The 20,178-nt window shown below is 43.6% G+C and overlaps 1 protein-coding gene across 2 annotated transcripts in view; it reads right to left on the reverse strand.

The window, feature by feature from the left end:
- Positions 1-18,294: 18,294 nt before the first annotated feature.
- The window catches only part of LOC120978282, a 63,862-nt gene continuing 61,978 nt past the window's right edge, over positions 18,295-20,178 (reverse strand). The window contains exon 9 of one of the 2 annotated variants that reach the window (XM_040406528.1): positions 18,295-19,154. In XM_040406528.1, coding sequence (XP_040262462.1) covers positions 18,479-19,154 — 676 coding nt within the window. In that variant the 3' untranslated portion in view covers positions 18,295-18,478. The remainder of the gene's footprint in view (positions 19,155-20,178) is intronic. The other variant, XM_040406529.1, reaches the window with a different exon arrangement.

Below are 20,178 nucleotides of genomic sequence, written 5' to 3' on the forward strand. Positions count from 1 at the left end.
GTCATGATCATGTGACCAGTCACATGTGTGGGAGGAGTCAGGAGCTGTGATAAAAGGATGGGCTTCTTCAGTGAGCGAGGCTGCTGCCACACGTCAACATCAGGAGTAGATCATAGAAGTAGAGAAAGCATTAAGCGCAGGCACTGCCGCATCTTTTTTCTGATTTTATTCCTGTTTTTGGCTTCAAAAAGTGCATAAAAAACCTGAATGTATGACCGTACACTTTCTACTTTCATACTCACATTTTGGCTTTCCGTTTGTGAGATCCGTCATGGGCTCTCAAAAACGGATCAGTTTTGTCCTAATGGATTCAGAATGCATCAGTCTGCCTCCGATCAGTCTCCATTCCGCTCTGGAGGCCGCCTGCAGCGTTTTGCTGTCCGCCTGACGATGCGGAGGCAAACACAATGTAAGTCAATGGGGACGGATCCGTTTTCTCTGACACAATAGAAAACGGATCAGTCCCCACTGACTTTCAGTGGTGTTCAAGACGGATCCGTCATGGCTGTAGAAGACATAATACAACTGGATCCGTTCGTGACGGATGCGTGCGGTTGTATTATTGTAACGGAAGCGTTTTTGCAGATCCATGACGCGTCCGCTAAAAAGGCTAAAGTGAAAGTAGCCTAAGCTGTTTCCCAAGTGTGCAGCAGTGTTGTGTGTGTATCCTGCTTCAAGCGTACACAGAGCTGTTTTTGTGCAGGGCTGTGTGTACCGTGCTGCATGTGTGTACCGTGCTTAATCATGTTTGCAACAGGTCTATGTGTGTATCGTGTTTCATGTGCAAAGGCGCTGTGTACTGTCCATAATGTGTGCAGCAATGCCTTGTGTATCGTGTGTGCAGCAGCTGTTTGTATGACATGGATCCGGCAAAGCTGTGATGTGCATGCAGCTAAGCTTTGTGTGTAGCAGAGCCATGTGTGTACAGGTGCATCTCAATAAATTAGAAAATCAGCAAAAAGTTTATCTCAGTAATTCAATTCAAAAAGTGAGACTCATATTTTCAATAGATTCATCACACACAGAGTGGTCTATTTCAATGCCGATGATTATGGGTTAAAGCTAATGAAAACCCAAAAGTCAGTGGGGCACATTTACTACAGTGTCTGTGTCTGTCAGGTGTCTCATTTTTTAAGTCTCATTTGCCAACAGATTTTTTAGTTTTAACATTAATTCAAAAGTTTTACAAACTTTTGCGCCTATTTATGTAGGTGCTTCCTATTTTGCAGCTAATTTAGTCGTAAAAACAGCCTAATTTCTACTCCACTCCAGGGCAGGCTTAATTTTCTAAAAACCAAACAAGTGGAATATAGTATCACAAAATATCATTTATTATAAAATATAAAAAAATCTGGAGAACAACGGGATGTTATACAGTACACGGAGAAGCACAAGGCCAGCAGCATCAAAAACACCACCATGAAACTGCGCAATGTGTGGCGCAGAATGGTATGACCCAAAGATAGAGCTAAGACTCTGGGATAGCCAGATAGATATCACATATGAAAGGTCTCCCCAATACGGGTGTAGTATGCAGAGTACTACAGACCCAATACGGGTGTAGTATGCAGAGTACCACAGACCAATTATGGTAAACCCAGAGCCGTAGCTGGCAAGCACGGAAATGGTGTAGGCACCACAATCAGCCAATAAAAAATAATACAAAGAATGTAGATCACAGGCTGAAATAACAATAACAAACGTGCGCCTAAGTACAGAGGCCCCAGTGTGGATACATACGAGGGTGCCCTGCACGCAGCATGAAACCGTGCTAATAGCGGGACGTACCTGAAGACATGGTGGTGGGATGAATGACAGGCCCTGAGCGCGAGACCTCGACGCGCGTTTCACCTCAGCGGCTTCGTCAGGAGGCTTAATTTTCTGCCTCTATTTTGAGCGGCGAGTTGCTCCACATTTTGCCTAATTTCAGCTCATTTGTGCCACATTTTCAAGCTCATTCTATAATTAGACCAGTCTTAGTGATTAGGAACCTGTTACAACAAAACAACCACTTAAACCGAAAAAGAAAAACCTGATTAATTAAGGGATACTTAATGAGATGCAAATTGAAGACTGGTGTTGCCAATACGCCAGTATTTTGTTTCTTTTTTAGCTCCAAAAAAAGGCAAGTTTAGCAAATGTGCCCTTTGTGGAAAAGTTCAATATTCTAGACTCAAGATGTCACACCCTAATCAGCTAATCAATATAAAACACCTGCAAAGGTTTCGTAAGCCTTTTAATTAGTGATGACTGAGCCCGATTTGTTCATCTACCTTATTCATAGTCCTTCCCGATCCCTAGATCCTTACACGCCTAGAATGTATTGCCTCCAAAGAGGCTCTTTCAAGATGGTGGCGGGTAATGCGATAATTCAGTAGTCTTGTGAATGCACAGAAGAGTGGAGAGGACGCAATCTGTCCAGTGTAGTTTCCACAATCAGTGATGGTTTGGGGAGCCATATCATACGCTGGTGTTGGTCCACTGTGTTATATCAAGTCCAAACTCAGCACAGCCACCTACCAGGGAATTTTAGAGCACTTTATGCTTCCCTCTGCTGACAAGCTTTATGGAGATGCTGATTTCATTTTCCAGCAGGACTTCACACCTGCTCACACTGCCAAAGGTACCTGGTGTAATAACTAAAGATGAGCGAATTTCCTAAAAATTCTATTCGGCCGGTCCGCCGAATTTTTTCGAAAAAATTGGGTTTGATACTAATTTATTTGCGGCAAATCGCTTAAAAAAAAAAGGTTATTTCCTGGCTGCAGAGAGCCTTTATAGTGGTGTAGAACACTGTGCCTTGCAGTAACACGCATAGGGAGTCTGCTGTGGTAGTGAAATAATACTGTGAGTCAGTATCACATGCAGATGACAGGCGTCGCTCTTAGAATCACTGCACCCTTCACTTATTTGGGCAGTCACGGGGACAAAACTGACCAAATAACTCAAGTGTGAACTCAGCCTTACAGGTGAATGTTAGCGCCAAGAAGCGCACTCCTTTTACACCGTCGTCAGCTGATTCCACATAGATGTCTTATACAAGTAGAATCTCCCCCCCCCCCCCCCCCCCCCGACAGAGTGGAGAGGGTGTCAGCAGTAAGTTTGTGTTGACATCACTGATTATTTTGCCCTTCATCTGATCCGTCAGAACTATAACCCCCAAAAAACGGATTCTGTCTGTGGAGCATCCACCTTCACTCGATCAGCATTTGGTCAGTAATCCATCAGTATTGCTAAAGCCAAAAAAAACAGCAGTGGATCCAAAACAGAGATGACACGTGAATGGAATATTTGCATGTCTTCTGTGTTTTGTACCCACTGCTGCTTTTGGCTACCAAATCATAAGCCAATTCTGATGAAAAATAGGGACCATGTCATGCAGGCCTTACAGCTGTTACAAAGACAGGATCCATTGTGCGTCTCATTTTTCCTTCCTTCTGACAGATCAGAAGAAGGGTCAAAAAAATGATGATGTCAGCCAGGCCGAAAGGAAAAATAGTGGCCCAGTCATAGTAGTGAGGTGGAAGCAGCATGAGGATACCACAGAGTGGCCCAATAACAGAGTCTGAAGGTGGCAGCAGTATCGTTAGGAAGCCACAGAGTGGCACAATGAGAGTGTGGAGGTGGCAGCAGCAGGAGGCCACAGGGTGGCACAATGAGAGTGTGGAGGTGGCGGGTGCAGCATCAGGAGGAGGCCACAGGGTGGCACAATGACAGTGTGGAGGTGGCAGCAGCAACAGCAGAAGGCCACAGGGTGGCACAATGACAGAGTGTGGGGGTGGCAGCAGCATCATCAGGAGGCCACAGAGTGGCACCATGACAGAGTATGGAGGTAGCAGCAGCATCAGGACGAGGCCACAGGGCGGCACAATGACAGTGTGGAGGTGGCGGCAGCAGCAGCATCAGGAGGAGGCCACAGAGTAGCACAATGACAGTGTGGAGGTGGCAGCAACATCAGGAGGCCACAGAGTAGCAAGGTGACATAGTGTGGAGGTGGCAGCAGTATCAGGAGACCACAGAGTGGCAAGGTGACATAGTGTGGAGGTGGCAGCAGCATCAGGAGACCACAGAGTGGCAAGGTGACATAGTGTGGAGGTGGCAGCAGCATCAGGAGACCACAGAGTGGCAAGGTGACATAGTGTGGCAGCAGCAGCAGCATCAGGAGGAGGCCACAGGGTGGCACAATGACAGTGTGGAGGTGGCAGCAGCATCAGGAGGCCACAGAGTGGCAAGGTGACACAGTGTGGAGGTGGCAGCAGCTTCAGGAGACCACAGAGTGGCAATGTGACATAGTGTGGAGGTGTCAGCAGCATCAGGAGACCACAGAGTGACCCGGTGACAGAGTGGGGAGGGGTGGGTGGCAATACCAGTACCAGCTGAAGATGGTGGGTGAAAGAAGGAGCACTTGGCATCAGATGTGTGGCATCAGGCGGGTGGCAGCATCAGAATAGTAGTTGAGGCAGGTAGCCAGAAGAAACCGGTCTCTTTTGTCAAAGTGTCTCTTTTGTCAAAGGTGCAGCACCATGGATGATCTAGTCTGATGCATCAGGCATTGGTGGGTGGAAATCCTGGCTGATCCACGCCTGATTCATCTTGACAAAGGTTAGTCTCTTCACATTTTGGGTGGACAGGCAAGTTCTTCTTGGAGTAACTATGGCCCCTGCAACACTAAATACCTGCTCTGATGCCACACTACTGGCAGGGCAGGACAGCATTTCCAGGGCAAACTCTGCCAGTTGCGGCCACAAATCCAGTTTGCCTGCCCAGTAGTCCAGCGTATCTTCAATGTGGGATGGCAGGGTGCTGTCCAAGTATGCCACCACCTGCTGGTTCAGGTCCTGTTCCAGATCTAGCTGCTGCTGGTGAGTAGTTTCTTCACTAGGCGGGTGAAGAAAGCTGCTCATTAGCGACTCTAGACTCAAGTTGCTGCTGATGGAGCTGGAACTGCTCCTACCCCCCCACCCAGCTATAGCAGCCATGGCAGAGGGACGTGAGCGCAGAGGCCCCCCCCCCCCCCCGGTCAGACCTGCGAGAGGATGGACGATGGCGCTGTTAGGCTACATAGGATGTCTCTATAGTAGTTCAGTTTGTCCTCCCTCTCAGCGGGTGTAAAAAAGGCCCCCATTTTGGACCGGTAGCGAGGGTCCAACAAGGTGGAGAGCCAGAAGTCATCCCTCTGCTGAATGGTGACAATTCGGCTGTCACTATGCAAGCAAGTGAGCATGCATCGGGCCATTTGTGCAAGTGACTCTGAGGGACTCCCTGCCTCCATCTCCACTGCATATTGCCACGATGTGTCTGGGGACTCTGTCTCATCTTCCTCATCGCCCTGTAGCTCCTCTGGCTGCTCCTGCTCCTCCTCTCCTGTCACCTGTGTAGAAAAACTACCCATTTTGCTACACATTGCTTGTGCTCCAATGTCCTCCTCCTCCTCCTCTAGTTCAGCCCCCACAAGTCTCATGTGGCCGTGAGATCTAGGCGCCACGTCTCCAGTCCCCTGACCAGCCAGATTTACTAGCATCTGTTCCAGGACATGAAGCAGTGGAATTACATTGTTCATCGCTTAGTCCTGGCGACTGACAAATAACGTGGCCTCCTCAAAGGGCCTGAGCAAACGGCAGGTGTCACACATGAGCTGCCACTGGCTGACACAGAAGTTACACAGGGGAGTACTCCTGTCCGCTTGGATTCTCAAAAAAACGTTTATGGACTTTCTTTGTTCGTATAGTCGGTCCAACATATGGAGGGTAGAATTCCAACAGGTGGAAACGTCACATACAGTCCTGATCAAAAGTTTAAGACCACTTGAAAAATGGCAAAAAATCATATTTTACATTGTTGGATCTTAACAAGGTTCCAAGTAAAGCTTCAACATGCAACAAGAAGAAATGAGAGTGAGACAAAACATTTTTTGAGCATTCAATTAATTGAAAATAACGATTAAACTGAAACAGGCTGTTTTTCAGCTGATCCAAATTTTAGGACCACATGCCTTTAAAAGGCCAAATCTGTGCAAAGATGTGGATTCATTGTCATTTTCTGTCAGGTAGTCACACGTTGTGATGGCAAAGGCTAAAAAACTCTCCCTTTTCGAACGTGGTCGGGTTGTTGAACTGCATAAGCAGGGTCTCTCACAGCGCGCCATCGCTGCTGAGGTAGGACGCAGTAAGACAGTCATTTGGAATTTCTTAAATGATCCTGAGGGTTATGGAATAAAAAAGTTAAGTGGAAGACCCAAAAAAATTTCATCAGCACTGAGCCGGAGGATCCAATTGGCTGTCCGTCAAGACACTGGACGATCCTCGACCCAAATTAAGGCCCTTACTGGTGCTGACTGCAGCCCAATAACCATCAGACGGCATCTGAGACTGAAGGGCTTCAAAAACAAAAAACGTCTTCAAAGACCTCGTCTCCTTGAACACCACAGAACTGCTCGTTTGGACTTTGCAAGAGAGCACCAAACATGGGACATTCAAAGGTGGAAGAAAGTTTTATTCTCTGATGAGAAAAAATTTAACCTTGATGGTCCTGATGGTTTCCAACGTTACTGGCATGACAAGCAGATCCCACCTGAGATGTTTTCTACGCGCCACAGTGGAGGGGGCGCCATAATGGTCTGGGGTTCTTTTTCCTTCAGTGGAACAATGGAGCTTCAGGAAGTGCAGGGGCGTAAAACGGCCGCTGGCTATGTCCAGATGTTGCAGAGAGCATTCCTCATGACTGAGGGCCCTCGTCTGAGTGTTAACGACTGGGTTTTTCAACAGGACAACGCTACAGTACTCAATGCCTGCAGGACAAGGGACTTCTTCCAGTAGAATAACATCACTCTTTTGGCCCATCCTGCGTGTTCCCCTGATCTAAATCCAATTGAGAACCTTTGGGGATGGATGGCAAAGGAAGTTTACAAAAATGGACAACAGTTCCAGACAGTAGATGGCCTTCGTGCGGCCGTCTTCACCACTTGGAGAAATGTTCCCACTCACCTCATGGAAACGCTTGCATCAAGCATGCCGAAACAAATTTTTGAAGTGATAAACAAAAATGGCCTGCGTTGCGTGAAAAATGCACAAAATAGAGCATGCTGCGATTTTCACGCAACGCGCAAGTGATGAGTGAAAATAACCGCTCATGTGCACAGCCCCATAGAAATTAATGGGTCCAGATTCAGTGCGGGGGCAATGCGTTCACCTCACACATTGCACCCGCACGGAAATCGTGCCCGTGTGAAAGGGGCCTAATTCATGCAAAAGGAGCCCTGACCAAGTACTGAGTAAATATACTGGACACGCCTTTCAGCAGGCCAACATTTCTATGTTAAAAATAATTTTTTAAATTGGTCTTACTGTATATAATATCTTCATTTTCTGAGATCCTGACTTTTGGGTTTTCATTAGCTGTAAGCCATAATCATCAACATTCAAAGAAATAAACGCTTGGAATGTGTGTAATAAATCCATATAATAGTTTCACTTTTTGAATTGAATTACTGAAATTGAAAACTATATTTACTGCGATGCACCTGTAATGTGTGTGCAGCAGAAAAATATAATTTTAGTTAATATTTGCAAAATCACCCAGAATGTCCAGGAGACCGCCCCGATGAGTTGGCAAATCTCCTGGGTGCTAAAGAAGTCTCCTGTCTCATCTGGAAAGCAACCCAGGATGCTGCATCATCAGCGGCGTGTTGGGAAAAGAGGGTGTGGTCCCTAAAAAAAATTCCACAGCACTTTATAAAAGCTGACAAGTAGGTTTTAGTTGTATACAGTTGTGAGGAAAACTATTGCCTCTTTGAATTCTATGGTTAAGTATCAAAACATAATTTAAAAAAACATTGAGTCCTTAGAAAGTCTTAAAATTAGGTGAATAGAACCTCAGTGGAACAAAAACTAATGACAAATTACATGGTGTCATTATTTAACAAACACTACGCCAAAATGCAGAAGCTGTGTGCAAAAAAATAAATACACAATTACCGCTTCCATAAGAATTAAGAAACAATAAATGGGTGTGGAGAAAATGGGGTCCATATCTCCTGGCGCAATAACACGACCTCAAGCAGTTGATGATTCCTTTTATTTAGATATAGATGACAACACGTTTCGGAGTTGAAAATACTCCTTTTTCAAGTCTAAAAAAAGTGGTAGTCAAATTCCACAAAATAAAATTAAATTAGAATGGATGATGATATAATAATAATAATATGATCAAAAATATGAAAAAAAATATGATGATGATAGAGAGGTTTAAAAAGTCTTCGAACTGATATTAAAATTAATAATAAAATCATGCCATATAAATACACAGTAAATTAATAATTAATAAATAATAATAGATCATATTACTAATATTAATAATTATTAATATAAAAATGCTGTTAAAAATGATCAGAAATTGTTCAAATAATTCATAGGTATACTATAAATAACAAATTGTTAAATATATATATGATAGATATGATGAATTATAGTAAAAAAGTGTCAATTCATAAGGGGAATCATGGAATTCAGGTTTAGGCATCGGGGAAGGAGTCTGGGGTGAAAGAATCACGCTGACAATCTGATGTAGATGGTATCATCTCGTACATGAAATGATGGATCTTATAGCTGCAAACAATATAATGCAAGGCTAATGTTGGAAAGGCAGTTAGAAAATCTCTGAATATATATGGAATGAATCTAAACTTTAAACTTTGCATATGGGAGAAAATATGATCCGTTATTGTGATAATAGCGATATTACTATACTGGTGGCAGAGACAATAATTATATGGTGCTGTTTGTATTGTACCCAATGTGATAATATCGGTGTCAAAAAACATTGTGTTTACACAATGTCAAGGAGGAAAGATATTGACAATTGATATTAGAGAACAAACCAGTCGCTGCCTCGTCAATCTGGAAAAGGTTATACAGTCCTGTCCAAACACTTTTGAATTCCATCATTCTTCAATGAGAAAGATTATTCACAAGGGTAAAACATTCAAGACAGTTGGCAATCTTCCCAGGAGTGGACGTCCCTGCAAATGCACCCCAAGGTCAGACTGTGCAATGCTCAGAGAGATTGTAAAAAAAACAATACAAGAGCTAAGGCCTCAGTTAGCATGTTATGTGTTCAAGCTCATGACAGTACAATTAGAAAAAGACAGAACAAGTATGGTTCGTTTGGAAGGGTTGCCAGGAGAAAGCTTCTTCTCTCTAAAAAGAACATGGCAGCACGGCTGAAGTTTGCAAAGTTGCATCCAAACACATCACAAGACTTCTCCAACAATGCTCTTTGGACAGATGACGAAAGTGGAGATATTTGGCCGTAATGCCCGGTGCCATATTTTGTTGATTACCAAACACAGCCTATCAGCACTAGTGTTGATCGTGCACCAAAGTGCTCGAGTAGAACACTTTGGGATGCTCGGGTGCTCTATCGAGCACAATGGAAGTCAATGGGAGAAGCCGAGCATTAAACAAGGCACCCCCTGCTCTGAAGAGGGGAGGGTGTCTGGTTCACAGAAAAAGGTCAGAAATTGATGGAAACCCCACTGAAATGGTTCAGTAACCGCATCGGGAGGATGTCTGGATGCATCTTGGACTCCTAGGTCGCTGCTGGGAACGATGTTGTCCGAGTAGTACGCCAATTTTACAGACTAACAACAATACGCACAAAACCGAAGATAAAATCGATTTTAGAGGAAAAATTTTAGGAAACATTCTTTCCTGTATATTTACTTGTATATAAAGTGCAAGTGCTGCCAAAAATTACAAGGAAGAGGCACTCCGATACAACCTGTATATCACATAAAGGAGGGCCTCATTCACATTGTGGTACAATAGTTCAGGTAGTGGGACTCCTACAGTCATAAAGCCTATGCACTAAGTGAAAGGGCTGCCAAAAATTACAAGGAACCGGCACTCCAATACACCCTTTGTTACACATAAAGTAGGGCATCATACACAGCCTTGAAAAATGATGATTGATAGCCTGCTGGTGACCCTCATAAACATTAGGAGCAAGGGCCTGCTGCTGATCTGACCATCTAAAACATTAGGGGTGAGGGTCTGCTGCTGAGCTAACCATCTAAAACATTATGGGCGAGGGCCTGCTGCTGATCTGACCATCTAAAACATTAGGGGTGAGGGTCTGCTGCTGAGCTAACCATCTAAAACATTATGGGCGAGGGCCTGCTGCTGATCTGACCATCTAAAACATTAGGGGTGAGGGTCTGCTGCTGAGCTGACCATCTAAAACATTAGGAGCGACGGTCTGCTGCTGAGCTGACTCTCTAAAACATTAGGGGCAAATGCCTGCTGCTGAGCTGACCATCTTAAACATTATATGTGAGGGCCTGCTGCTGAGCTGACCATCTAAAACATTAGGGGTGAAGGCCTGCTGCTGATCTGACCATGGAAAAAATTATGGACGAGGGCCTGCTGCTGAGCTGACGATCTAAAACATTATGGCGAGGGCCTGTTGCCGAGCTGACCATCTAAAACATTATGGGCAAGGCCCTGCTGCTGAGCTGACCATCTAAAACATTAGGGATGAGGGTCTACTGCTGAGCTGACCATCTAAAAGATTAGGGATGAGGGTCTGCTGCTGAGCTGGCCATTTAAAACATTAGGGATGAGGGTCTGCTGCTGATCTGGCCATGGAAAAAATTATGGGCGTGGGCCTGCTGCCGAGCTGACCATCTAAAACATTAGGGATGAGGGTCTGCTGCTGATCTGGCCATGGAAAAAATTATGGGCGAGGGCCTGCTGCCGAGCTGACCATCTAAAACATTAGGGATGAGGGTCTGCTGCTGATCTGACCATGGAAAAAATTATGGGCGAGGGCCTGCTGCCGAGCTTACCATCTAAAACATTATGGACGAGGGCCTGCTGCTGAGCTGACCATCTAAAACATTAGCGGTGAGGGTCTGCTGCTGAGCTGACCATCTAAAACATTAGGAGTGACGATCTGCTGCTGAGCTGACTCTCTAAAACATTACGGGCGAGTGCCTGCTGCTGATCTGACCATGGAAAAAATTATGGGTGAGGGCCTGCTGCTGAGCTGACCATTTAAAACATTAGGGGTGAAGGCCTGCTGCTGATCTGTCCATGGAAAAAACTATGGGCGAGGGCCTGCTGCTGAGCTGACCATCTAAAACATTAAGGGCGAGGGCCTGCTGCTGAGCTGACCATCTAAACATTAGGGGTGTGGGTCTGCTGCTGAGCTGACCATCTAAAACATTAAGGGCGAGGGCCTGCTGCTGAGCTGACCATCTAAACATTATGGGTGAGGGCCTGCTGCTGAGCTGACCATCTAAAACATTATGGGCGAGGGCCTGCTGCTGAGCTGATCATCTAAAACATTATGGTTGAAGGTCTGCTGGTGAGCTGACTCTCTAAAACATTAGGGGCGAGGGCCTGCTGCTAATCTGACCATTGAAAAAATTATGATTGAGGGCCTGCTGGTGAGCTGACCCTCTAAAACATTAGGATTGAGGGCAGCCTAATAAGCATGTTGATATGATGGAGGAGGACGAGAAAAGAAAGATTGAACCATATACCCTTTTTTGTGGTGGAAGGGGTGCATGGGAATACAGTGTATTCAATACACCATAAAAGCCACATTTAAAGCAATCCAGGCCTTGTTCATTTTTATAAGAGTCAACCTGTCAGCATTATCAGTTGACAGTCGGATGAGCTTATCAGTGATTATGCCCCCAGCAGCACTAAATACCCGCTCTGACAAAACGCTGTCGGCAGGGCAATCCAGCACCTCCAAGGCTTAGAGCGCCAGTTCGTGCCACGTGTCCAGCTTGGACACCCAGTAGTTGCAAGGCACAGAGGGATCATTGAGGACGCTGACACGGTCTGCTACGTACTCCTTCTCCATCTTCCAAAAAATTTCCCTCCTAGTGACAGTAGGCCACACATCAGGGTGAGGGTGCTGGAAGGGTGTCATGAAACTGTCCCAGGCCTTGGAGAGTGTTGCCACGCCATGTTCCATTAATTCTTAAATTCGTAAAATTAGTTTTGTATACCTTGAGGGGTGTAGTTTCTAAAATTTTAGGGTGGTTTCTATTATGTAAGCCTCACAAAGTGACTTCAGACCTGAACTGGTCCTTAAAAAGTGGGTTTATTTCAAGATTTGCTTCCAAACTTCTAAGCCTTCTAACGTCCCCAAAAAATAAAATGTAATTTTCAAAATGATCCAAACATGAAGTAGACATATGGGGAATGTAAAGTAGTTTCTATTTTTGGAGGTATTATTATATCTATTATAAAAGTAGAGAAATTGAAATTTGCTAATTTTCCTAAATTTTTGGTAAATTTGGTATTTTTTTATGAATAAAAATGATTTTTTTAAACTAATTTTTATCACTGTCATGAAGTACAATATGTGACGAGAAAACAATCTCAGAATGTCCTGTATAAGTAAAAGCGTTTTAAAGTTATTACCACATAAAGTGACACATGTCAGATTTGCAAAAAATGGCCTGGGCAGGAAGGTGAAAACAGGCCCGAGGTTGAAGGGGTTAAACCGAAGTTGTGAGCGAAGCTCGTTTCACTCATCACATACATACAGTCGTGGCCAAAAGTTTTGAGAATTACATAAATATTGGAAATTGGAAAAGTTGCTGCTTAAGTTTTTATAATAGCAATTTGCATATACTCCAGAATGTTATGAAGAGTGATCAGATGAATTGCATAGTCCTTCTTTGCCATAAAAATTAACTTAATCCCAAAAAAACCTTTCCACTGCATTTCATTGCTGTCATTAAAGGACCTGCTGAGATCATTTTAGTAATCGTTAACTCAGGTGAGAATGTTGACGAGCACAAGGCTGGAGATCATTATGTCAGGCTGATTGGGTTAAAATGGCAGACTTGACATGTTAAAAGGAGGGTGATGCTTGAAATCATTGTTCTTCCATTGTTAACCAGTAAAAAACTTTTTTTTTTAAAAGAAAGAAAATGTTTTTTCATCGTCTCATCCCAAGCCCTGTGAGGGCTTGATTTTTGCGAGACGACTTGTAGATTTCATAACACTTTTTGATCCCTTTTAATTTTTTTTTTTTTTTTTTACAGTGTTCAATGTATGGGATAATCAACGTCATAACTGCGTAGTGCGGGTCTTAACGAATGCAGCAATAACAAATATGTGGAAGAGATTTTATTTTTGCTATTTCTTCTATTGAAAAGCATTTTTTCAATAAAAAAAAAGCTTATTTTTTACTTGTTTTTCTATTTAATAAATTTCTTTTCACCTTTTTTCTAAAATCATTTAATAGTCTCACTAGGGGCTATAATAAGCGATCTTTTGATCGCTTCTAAAATACATTACACTGTCCCTGTAATTAATTGTTTATTACTGACATTCACCAGCAGGCTGCGCTAGAGAGGCATAGCCTGCTGGACACTCGCAATCTCATTTGCAGGGTGCAGATGGGAGACAAAGGAGTCTGCTTCCTCTGTAACCGCTTACATGCCTCGGGTGCTATTGCCAGCGGCATGAAAGGGTAAAATGGCCCAAATTGTGCAGCTTGACAGCAGCCCAGCCGAAGGCCTCTTACTGACCGCCGTAAAAAAGGCGTATTGGTGGTCACTATGGGGTTAAGAGTGCTGTGCAACGAATGCCCAAAATCCTCAATAAACTGAAGCAAGGTTGTAAAGAACGGGTCAGAATTCATCCAGAATCATGTGAGAGACTGAGAAAGTCACCCTGAAAATGATTGCTTCAAGTTACTGCTGTAAAGCTGTGAATTCATGGGGTGGACTTCGTTTTTCACGCATGGCTTCATTGTGGGTGAATAAATAATAACAGGGTGGAATCTGTTGTGTGATGTTATGTCCTTGTCAGAGGTTGAAGTAATCTAATTTTAAGAACCTCTAATGATTAGATTTTTTTTTATTATATTATATCCTGATACATAAAACCATAGAATTGAAAAGGAGTACTTTGTTTTTTCTCATGATTGTACGTGATCCAGGTCCATACATAGAGACAGCCTCACAATATACTACATCTATATAGAGGTCAGAGCTCAAAGCCCCCCCTCACTCCATTACCCAGCCACAGTTATGATAAAGTTCTGCTTGTCTGCCCACAAGGGGGAGCCGCACGGTATACACATGGCTGCTACCAGCTGCCCCTAGTGTCAGAACAATAGGCATAGATAACTTGTTCAAATGGGCCAAGAAATGTGGCCTCTATAAAACAGAAGAGAAAGTACTTAGGGTAACTGCCCTATAGAAGGATATTAGTACTAAAAATGACCACATAGGCCTCTTGCTCCTGTGGCACATATGAAAGTGAAAAAACCCCAAGATGCACAAACAAAAGGCATTGTTCATTTTGGGTGGAGATACTAGCATGCAACCAGGATAGTCTCTCGTCAGATTAAATGGTAAAATTAGGACCTTGGAAGAAGTTTGTGGCCAGGTGACTCAGTATATACAGGATCTTCTCAAAAAATTAGCATATTGTGATAAAGTTCATTATTTTCTGTAATGTACTGATAAATATTAGACTTTAATATATTTTAGATTCATTACACACAACTGAAGTAGTTCAAGCCTTTTCTTGTTTTAATATTGATGATTTTGGCATACAGCTCATGAAAACCCCAAATTCCTATCTCAAAAAATTAGCATATTATGAAAAGGTTCTCTAAACGAGCTATTAACCTAATCATCTGAATCAACTAATTAACTCTAAACACCTGCAAAAGATTCCTGAGGCTTTTAAAAACTCCCAGCCTGGTTCATTACCGCAATCATGGGTAAGACTGCCGACCTGACTGCTATCCAGAAGGCCATCATTGACACCCTCAAGCAAGACGGTAAGACACAGAAAGAAATTTCTGAACGAATAGGCTGTTCCCAGAGTGCTGTATCAAGGCACCTCAGTGGGAAGTCTGTGGGAAGGAAAAAGTGTGGCAGAAAACGCTGCACAACGAGAAGAGGTGACCGGACCCTGAGGAAGATTGTGGAGAAGGACCGATTCCAGACCTTGGGGGACCTGCGGAAGCAGTGGACTGAGTCTGGAGTAGAAACATTCAGAGCCACCGTGTACAGGCGTGTGCAGGAAATGGGCTACAGGTGCCGCATTCCCCAGGTCAAGCCACTTTTGAACCAGAAACAGCGGCAGAAGCGCCTGACCTGGGCTACAGAGAAGCAGCACTGGACTGTTGCTCAGTGGTCCAAAGTACTTTTTTCGGATGAAAGCAAATTTTGCATGTCATTCGGAAATCAAGGTGCCAGAGTCTGGAGGAAGACTGGGGAGAGGGAAATGCCAAAATGCCTGAAGTCCAGTGTCAAGTACCCACAGTCAGTGATGGTCTGGGGTGCCATGTCAGCTGCTGGTGTTGGTCCACTGTGTTTTATCAAGGGCAGGGTCAATGCAGCTAGCTATCAGGAGATTTTGGAGCACTTCATGCTTCCATCTGCTGAAAAGCTTTATGGAGATGAAGATTTAATTTTTCAGCACGACCTGGCACCTGCTCACAGTGCCAAAACCACTGGTAAATGGTTTACTGACCATGGTATTACTGTGCTCAATTGGCCTGCCAACTCTCCTGACCTGAACCCCATAGAGAATCTGTGGGATATTGGGAAGAGAAAGTTGAGAGACGCAAGACCCAACACTCTGGATGAGCTTAAGGCCGCTATCGAAGCATCCTGGGCCTCCATAACACCTCAGCAGTGCCACAGGCTGATTGCCCCCATGCCACATTGCCGCATTGAAGCAGTCATTTCTGCAAAAGGATTCCTGACCAAGTATTGAGTGCAGAACTGAACTTAATTATATGAAGGTTGACTTTTTTTGTATTAAAAACACTTTTCTTTTATTGGTCGGATGAAATATGCTAATTTTGGGTTTTCATGAGCTGTATGCCAAAATCATCAATATTAAAACAAGAAAAGGCTTGAACTACTTCAGTTGTGTGTAATGAATCTAAAATATATGAAAGTCTAATGTTTATCAGTACATTACAGAAAATAATGAACTTTATCACAATATGCTAATTTTTTGAGAAGATACTGTAGCACATCACATCAGGCCCTGAGGCTCTACAGTTATTTTCCCCCATTGCCTCCAGGTACCTATTGCAAAGGAGGATAGACTATCAGGACCGGTAAGTGTATGTATATGTGGAATAAGTCCAGTGGTATGGAAATGTTATTAATCTGGCACCCAACAGTCCCAAGGATGCTAGATTATCAAAATGTTTCTATAAATAATATGGTGAACAAGCAAAGCTACAGTATAAAGTAGGGGGGACAGAGCAGCAAGCTGATCCTCTGATGGAACATGGATTTCAGACTACCTTCACTCTGCTCCTGGTAAACATCCAATCAACGTCTTCAATTGTCGAACTCATAATCTGGCCATAAGCACCTATACAATATGTATCAGACACGTGCACTGGTAACGTAATGATGCGACTATTCTCTTTTATCAGTGGTCTGTGTCAAGACAACCCCTAATAACTAATCAAGACTATAAGCTGGAGACAGGCATTAGGAGTTAGGCTTGTTCCACATAGCGCAGCGTTATTTGTCCGTCCGCTCCTCGGCATATTTGCCGGGTTGTGGACGGATCTCCGCCGGTCCCCATTATAATGATTGGGGCCGGCCAAACTCCGGCAGCGACGGACCCGGCAGGCTGTTCCTGGACGGAAAAGACGCAAAACAAGCCTAAGAGAAGACTTTGCAATTCTCCATTTTTGTTTTTCACTCCCTGCCTTTCCAGGGCCATAACGTTTTTATTTTCCCATTCACATAGCCGTATACCCGTTTTTGCGGGACAAGTTGCACTTTCTAATGGCACCATTTAATATTGCATACGATGTAGTGGGTAGCTGGAAAAAAAAATTCCGAACGGGGTGCAATTGGAAAAAATAGCAATTCTGCTACAGTTTTATGGGTTTCCTTTTTACGGCGTTGTCTATGGAGTAAAACTGTCCTGTTACCTTCATTCTCTGGGTCAGTACGATTACAGACATACACCGTTTATATAGTGTTTGTTGTGGTAATACTTTAAAAAATTAAAAACTTATTGCATCACCTTATTTAATCTTGTATCTAGGCTAGAGGCAGCCCTACAGGGTCCTAGAGCCTCCTTTCCAATCTACAGTTTTCCCGATAAACTTCTGCTTTTGTTCTAATACTGTCAGCATTTACATCTACCATTCCATTCTCACACAAAGTATCACTCAATGTTTTGTCAATGAGTCTACATTCGGCTATTCATTTGATTTCTGGGATGGGGTGTCTTGATCAGACAGCTTGTTTAAATCTTTTTATTTCTTTAAAAAAAAAACATGGGGGGAATTTATCATTATTCGTTTGTCATTATGTGTTACAAATTTATCAAAATTTTGCGCAATGTCAAATTTGTTCATAGATGTTGCCCAGATAGGTTTCCCTCCAGCATTTATGTCTCCTGCCTACTGAAGTGAGATAGACAAACAGCTGCAATTAATAAATGGGCCTCAATTCTGGCCAACAAGGCACACCCGCTTTTCACTGCACTTTTAAAAACAGACGTGTATGACGCAAATGGTTAATAAATGTATCCCAGAGCAGAGTTTGTGGAGTAAAATGCACCAGAACAAAGGCAAAAATACATGATAAATATGGGCCATAGTTCCAACCGGTCAACGCTTAACGGCGACCATGATTGTGGGGGTTATTCTACGGTTCGCTCGCTGTGCTTAAACCAGAATTTTGAAAGAAATATCTCTTTCCAGGACTTGGTAAAATGTAAATATACCAGAATGAATGGGAAAAATCTCTTTCTTGTTAATGTTGACTAAGGGTACTTTCACACTAGTGTTTTTCTTTAGGGGCTCAATACCGGAAAAGAACTGATCAGTTTTATCGCCATGCATTCTGAATGGAGAGCAATCCGTTCAGGATGCATCAGGATGTCTTCAGTTCAGTCTTTTTGACTGTTCAGGTCGGAGATAAAACCGCAGCATGCTACGGCCAAAAAAACGGAACACTTGCCTGAATGCCGGATCCGGCATTTTTTTCCCCATAGGAATGTATTAGTTTCGGATCCGGCATTCAAAATACCGCAATGCCGGATCCAGCCTTCCGGTCCGCAGGCCGATAAAAATGTGAAAGTCCATCTACAAATGCTGTCCGGTTGCCTGCAGATTGCCTGATCCGGCAGGCAGTTCCGGCGACGGAACTGCTTGCCCGATCACTCTACCGCAAGTGTGAAAGTAGCCTTAGAAGCTCCCAAACCTAAATGGTTTGCAAATAACGAGACTGAACAGGAATTCTGCTTCGAAAACCTTTATTTTTTTTACTTCTCCATCACCTGTAATACAGGGGGTCCTGTGAAAAGAGGAAGGGCGTAGAACTGAAGTTTAGCTATCATGGCTCAGCAAAACAACCTATAAGAAATGTTGGGGGTGATATAAATAATTAAAAAAAATTATTATATAAATATAAAAAATATACATATCAAATGCAATGGCTAGTTGGCTACAGGTCAAAGTAGTGCGGAGAGTCTCTATGACTTTGGGGTGATGGGTTTATTGAGGAGGAGGATGAAGATGGAGAAGAATATGGTTGTGGACCATGACTGTTCTCTTGTTCTTGAGAGTTACGGGAAACTGCTGGTTGAGTCTGTGGGGTTGTGGGTGTACGTGATGGGTCAGGTACTGACAATGAGGGTTGGGGGGATGTTGGACGCTGGTGTCGGTGTTTCCGGTGGGGCTTCAGCGTCGGTTGTGGTGGAATATGAGCAGAGTTGTTACTATTGCAATGTGGAATGGGTGGCAGTGGCTTCATGAACCGTTTCACCACATGCATCATGCTCAGCTGCATATCGATTTTCCTTTCATCGGGAACTTTCTTGACAAAGGGCAGGAGGCTTCTCAAAAAGATCTCATCTGTGTCACTTTTCTCCTCCGTTTTCATTTTGAGGGTGTTCATGACATTTAGAAGGTGTGATTCCCACTCGCTCTCTGATGTGTTGACAGCTTTTTTTCTGTTTCTTTTTGGCGCCAGGAAGGTTGGTGCAGGTGCTGGCGGTGGAGGCAGCGGTGGTGGTAGGGGAGTGGGGCTCACTGATCGTTCAATGTCAAATGGTTGCAGAATTTCAACAGGCTCCCTGTTATTGCTGGCGGGTGTAGGTGCAGCGCTGCCACCAAAGGGGCTGAATAAAGATGAAAATAAGAGATACATTATCATATATTGAAATATGTCTATTTACAGTTTTTAATCTATTCTCATGTTATGATGTTCTACCTGTGGTCTTCTCACCGCAATAGGATGTAACAGCACATACTGATGATCATGCATGCCCTGACTGACAGCCAACTTAACAGCCAGGATCAAAGAAATATCCGATCCCAGACATTTAATACCAAATGTACATGTAACATCAAAAAGAAAATGTAAAAATGTTATAGACAGGAATGTAGTGATGAAAATATACGTGGAGTTCCTTAAAAGGGGACTGTAATGCTTGCTCATTTCCTCCCGCAGTGACAAATTAGAAAGCTCTTCCCTTCTCAATAACAGCTGATTGAGAGACGTCTCCAGTAGTACAGTGTTAGGCCCCTTTCAGACGGATGGTAGAAAACTTGTCTGTGTTCTGGACGGTGAACATGGGAGAGGTCTGTGTGCGATCTGTGTTTTCCCCAAAAATATTCATTAGAATGAATGAGTCTTGCAGGAAAAATGGACAACGTTAGAACATGCTGAGATCTTCTTGGCACAGACCGATGGTCCATTCAGAAAACAAAAATGTACTTACCAGTAATTGACTTTGAAATCCATTACTACACCCAAGTGAGGAGAGATTCCATCCCAAGACAGGAAACGAGAGAAGATAAAAAAAAGTCCACAATTCCATCACCAGTGATAACACCCATGCGAGATTAACTATGAACAAAATAAATTTAGGAGGACAAAAGCCTGTGGAACCTTCCGCCCCCACCTTTCTACAATCTTCTGAAACACATTGTTGTTCAGACACCACTCTCCCAGGAAGTATGCAATGTCGTCTCTTCCCCTTAGATGAATTGTAGACAGCAACAACCCTCTCGATTCTGCCAGCGGGAAAATTTCCATGGCTAGCTTTAACAGCGAAGGGACTTTTGTTCCCCCTTCATGGTTTACATAAGACACTGGCATGGTGTTGCCTGAGTAAAAGATATCTTGTCTCTTCCTCAACG

This window comes from Bufo bufo, chromosome 8 (assembly GCF_905171765.1).
Source record: "Bufo bufo chromosome 8, aBufBuf1.1, whole genome shotgun sequence".
NCBI classification, from domain to species: Eukaryota; Metazoa; Chordata; class Amphibia; order Anura; family Bufonidae; genus Bufo; species Bufo bufo.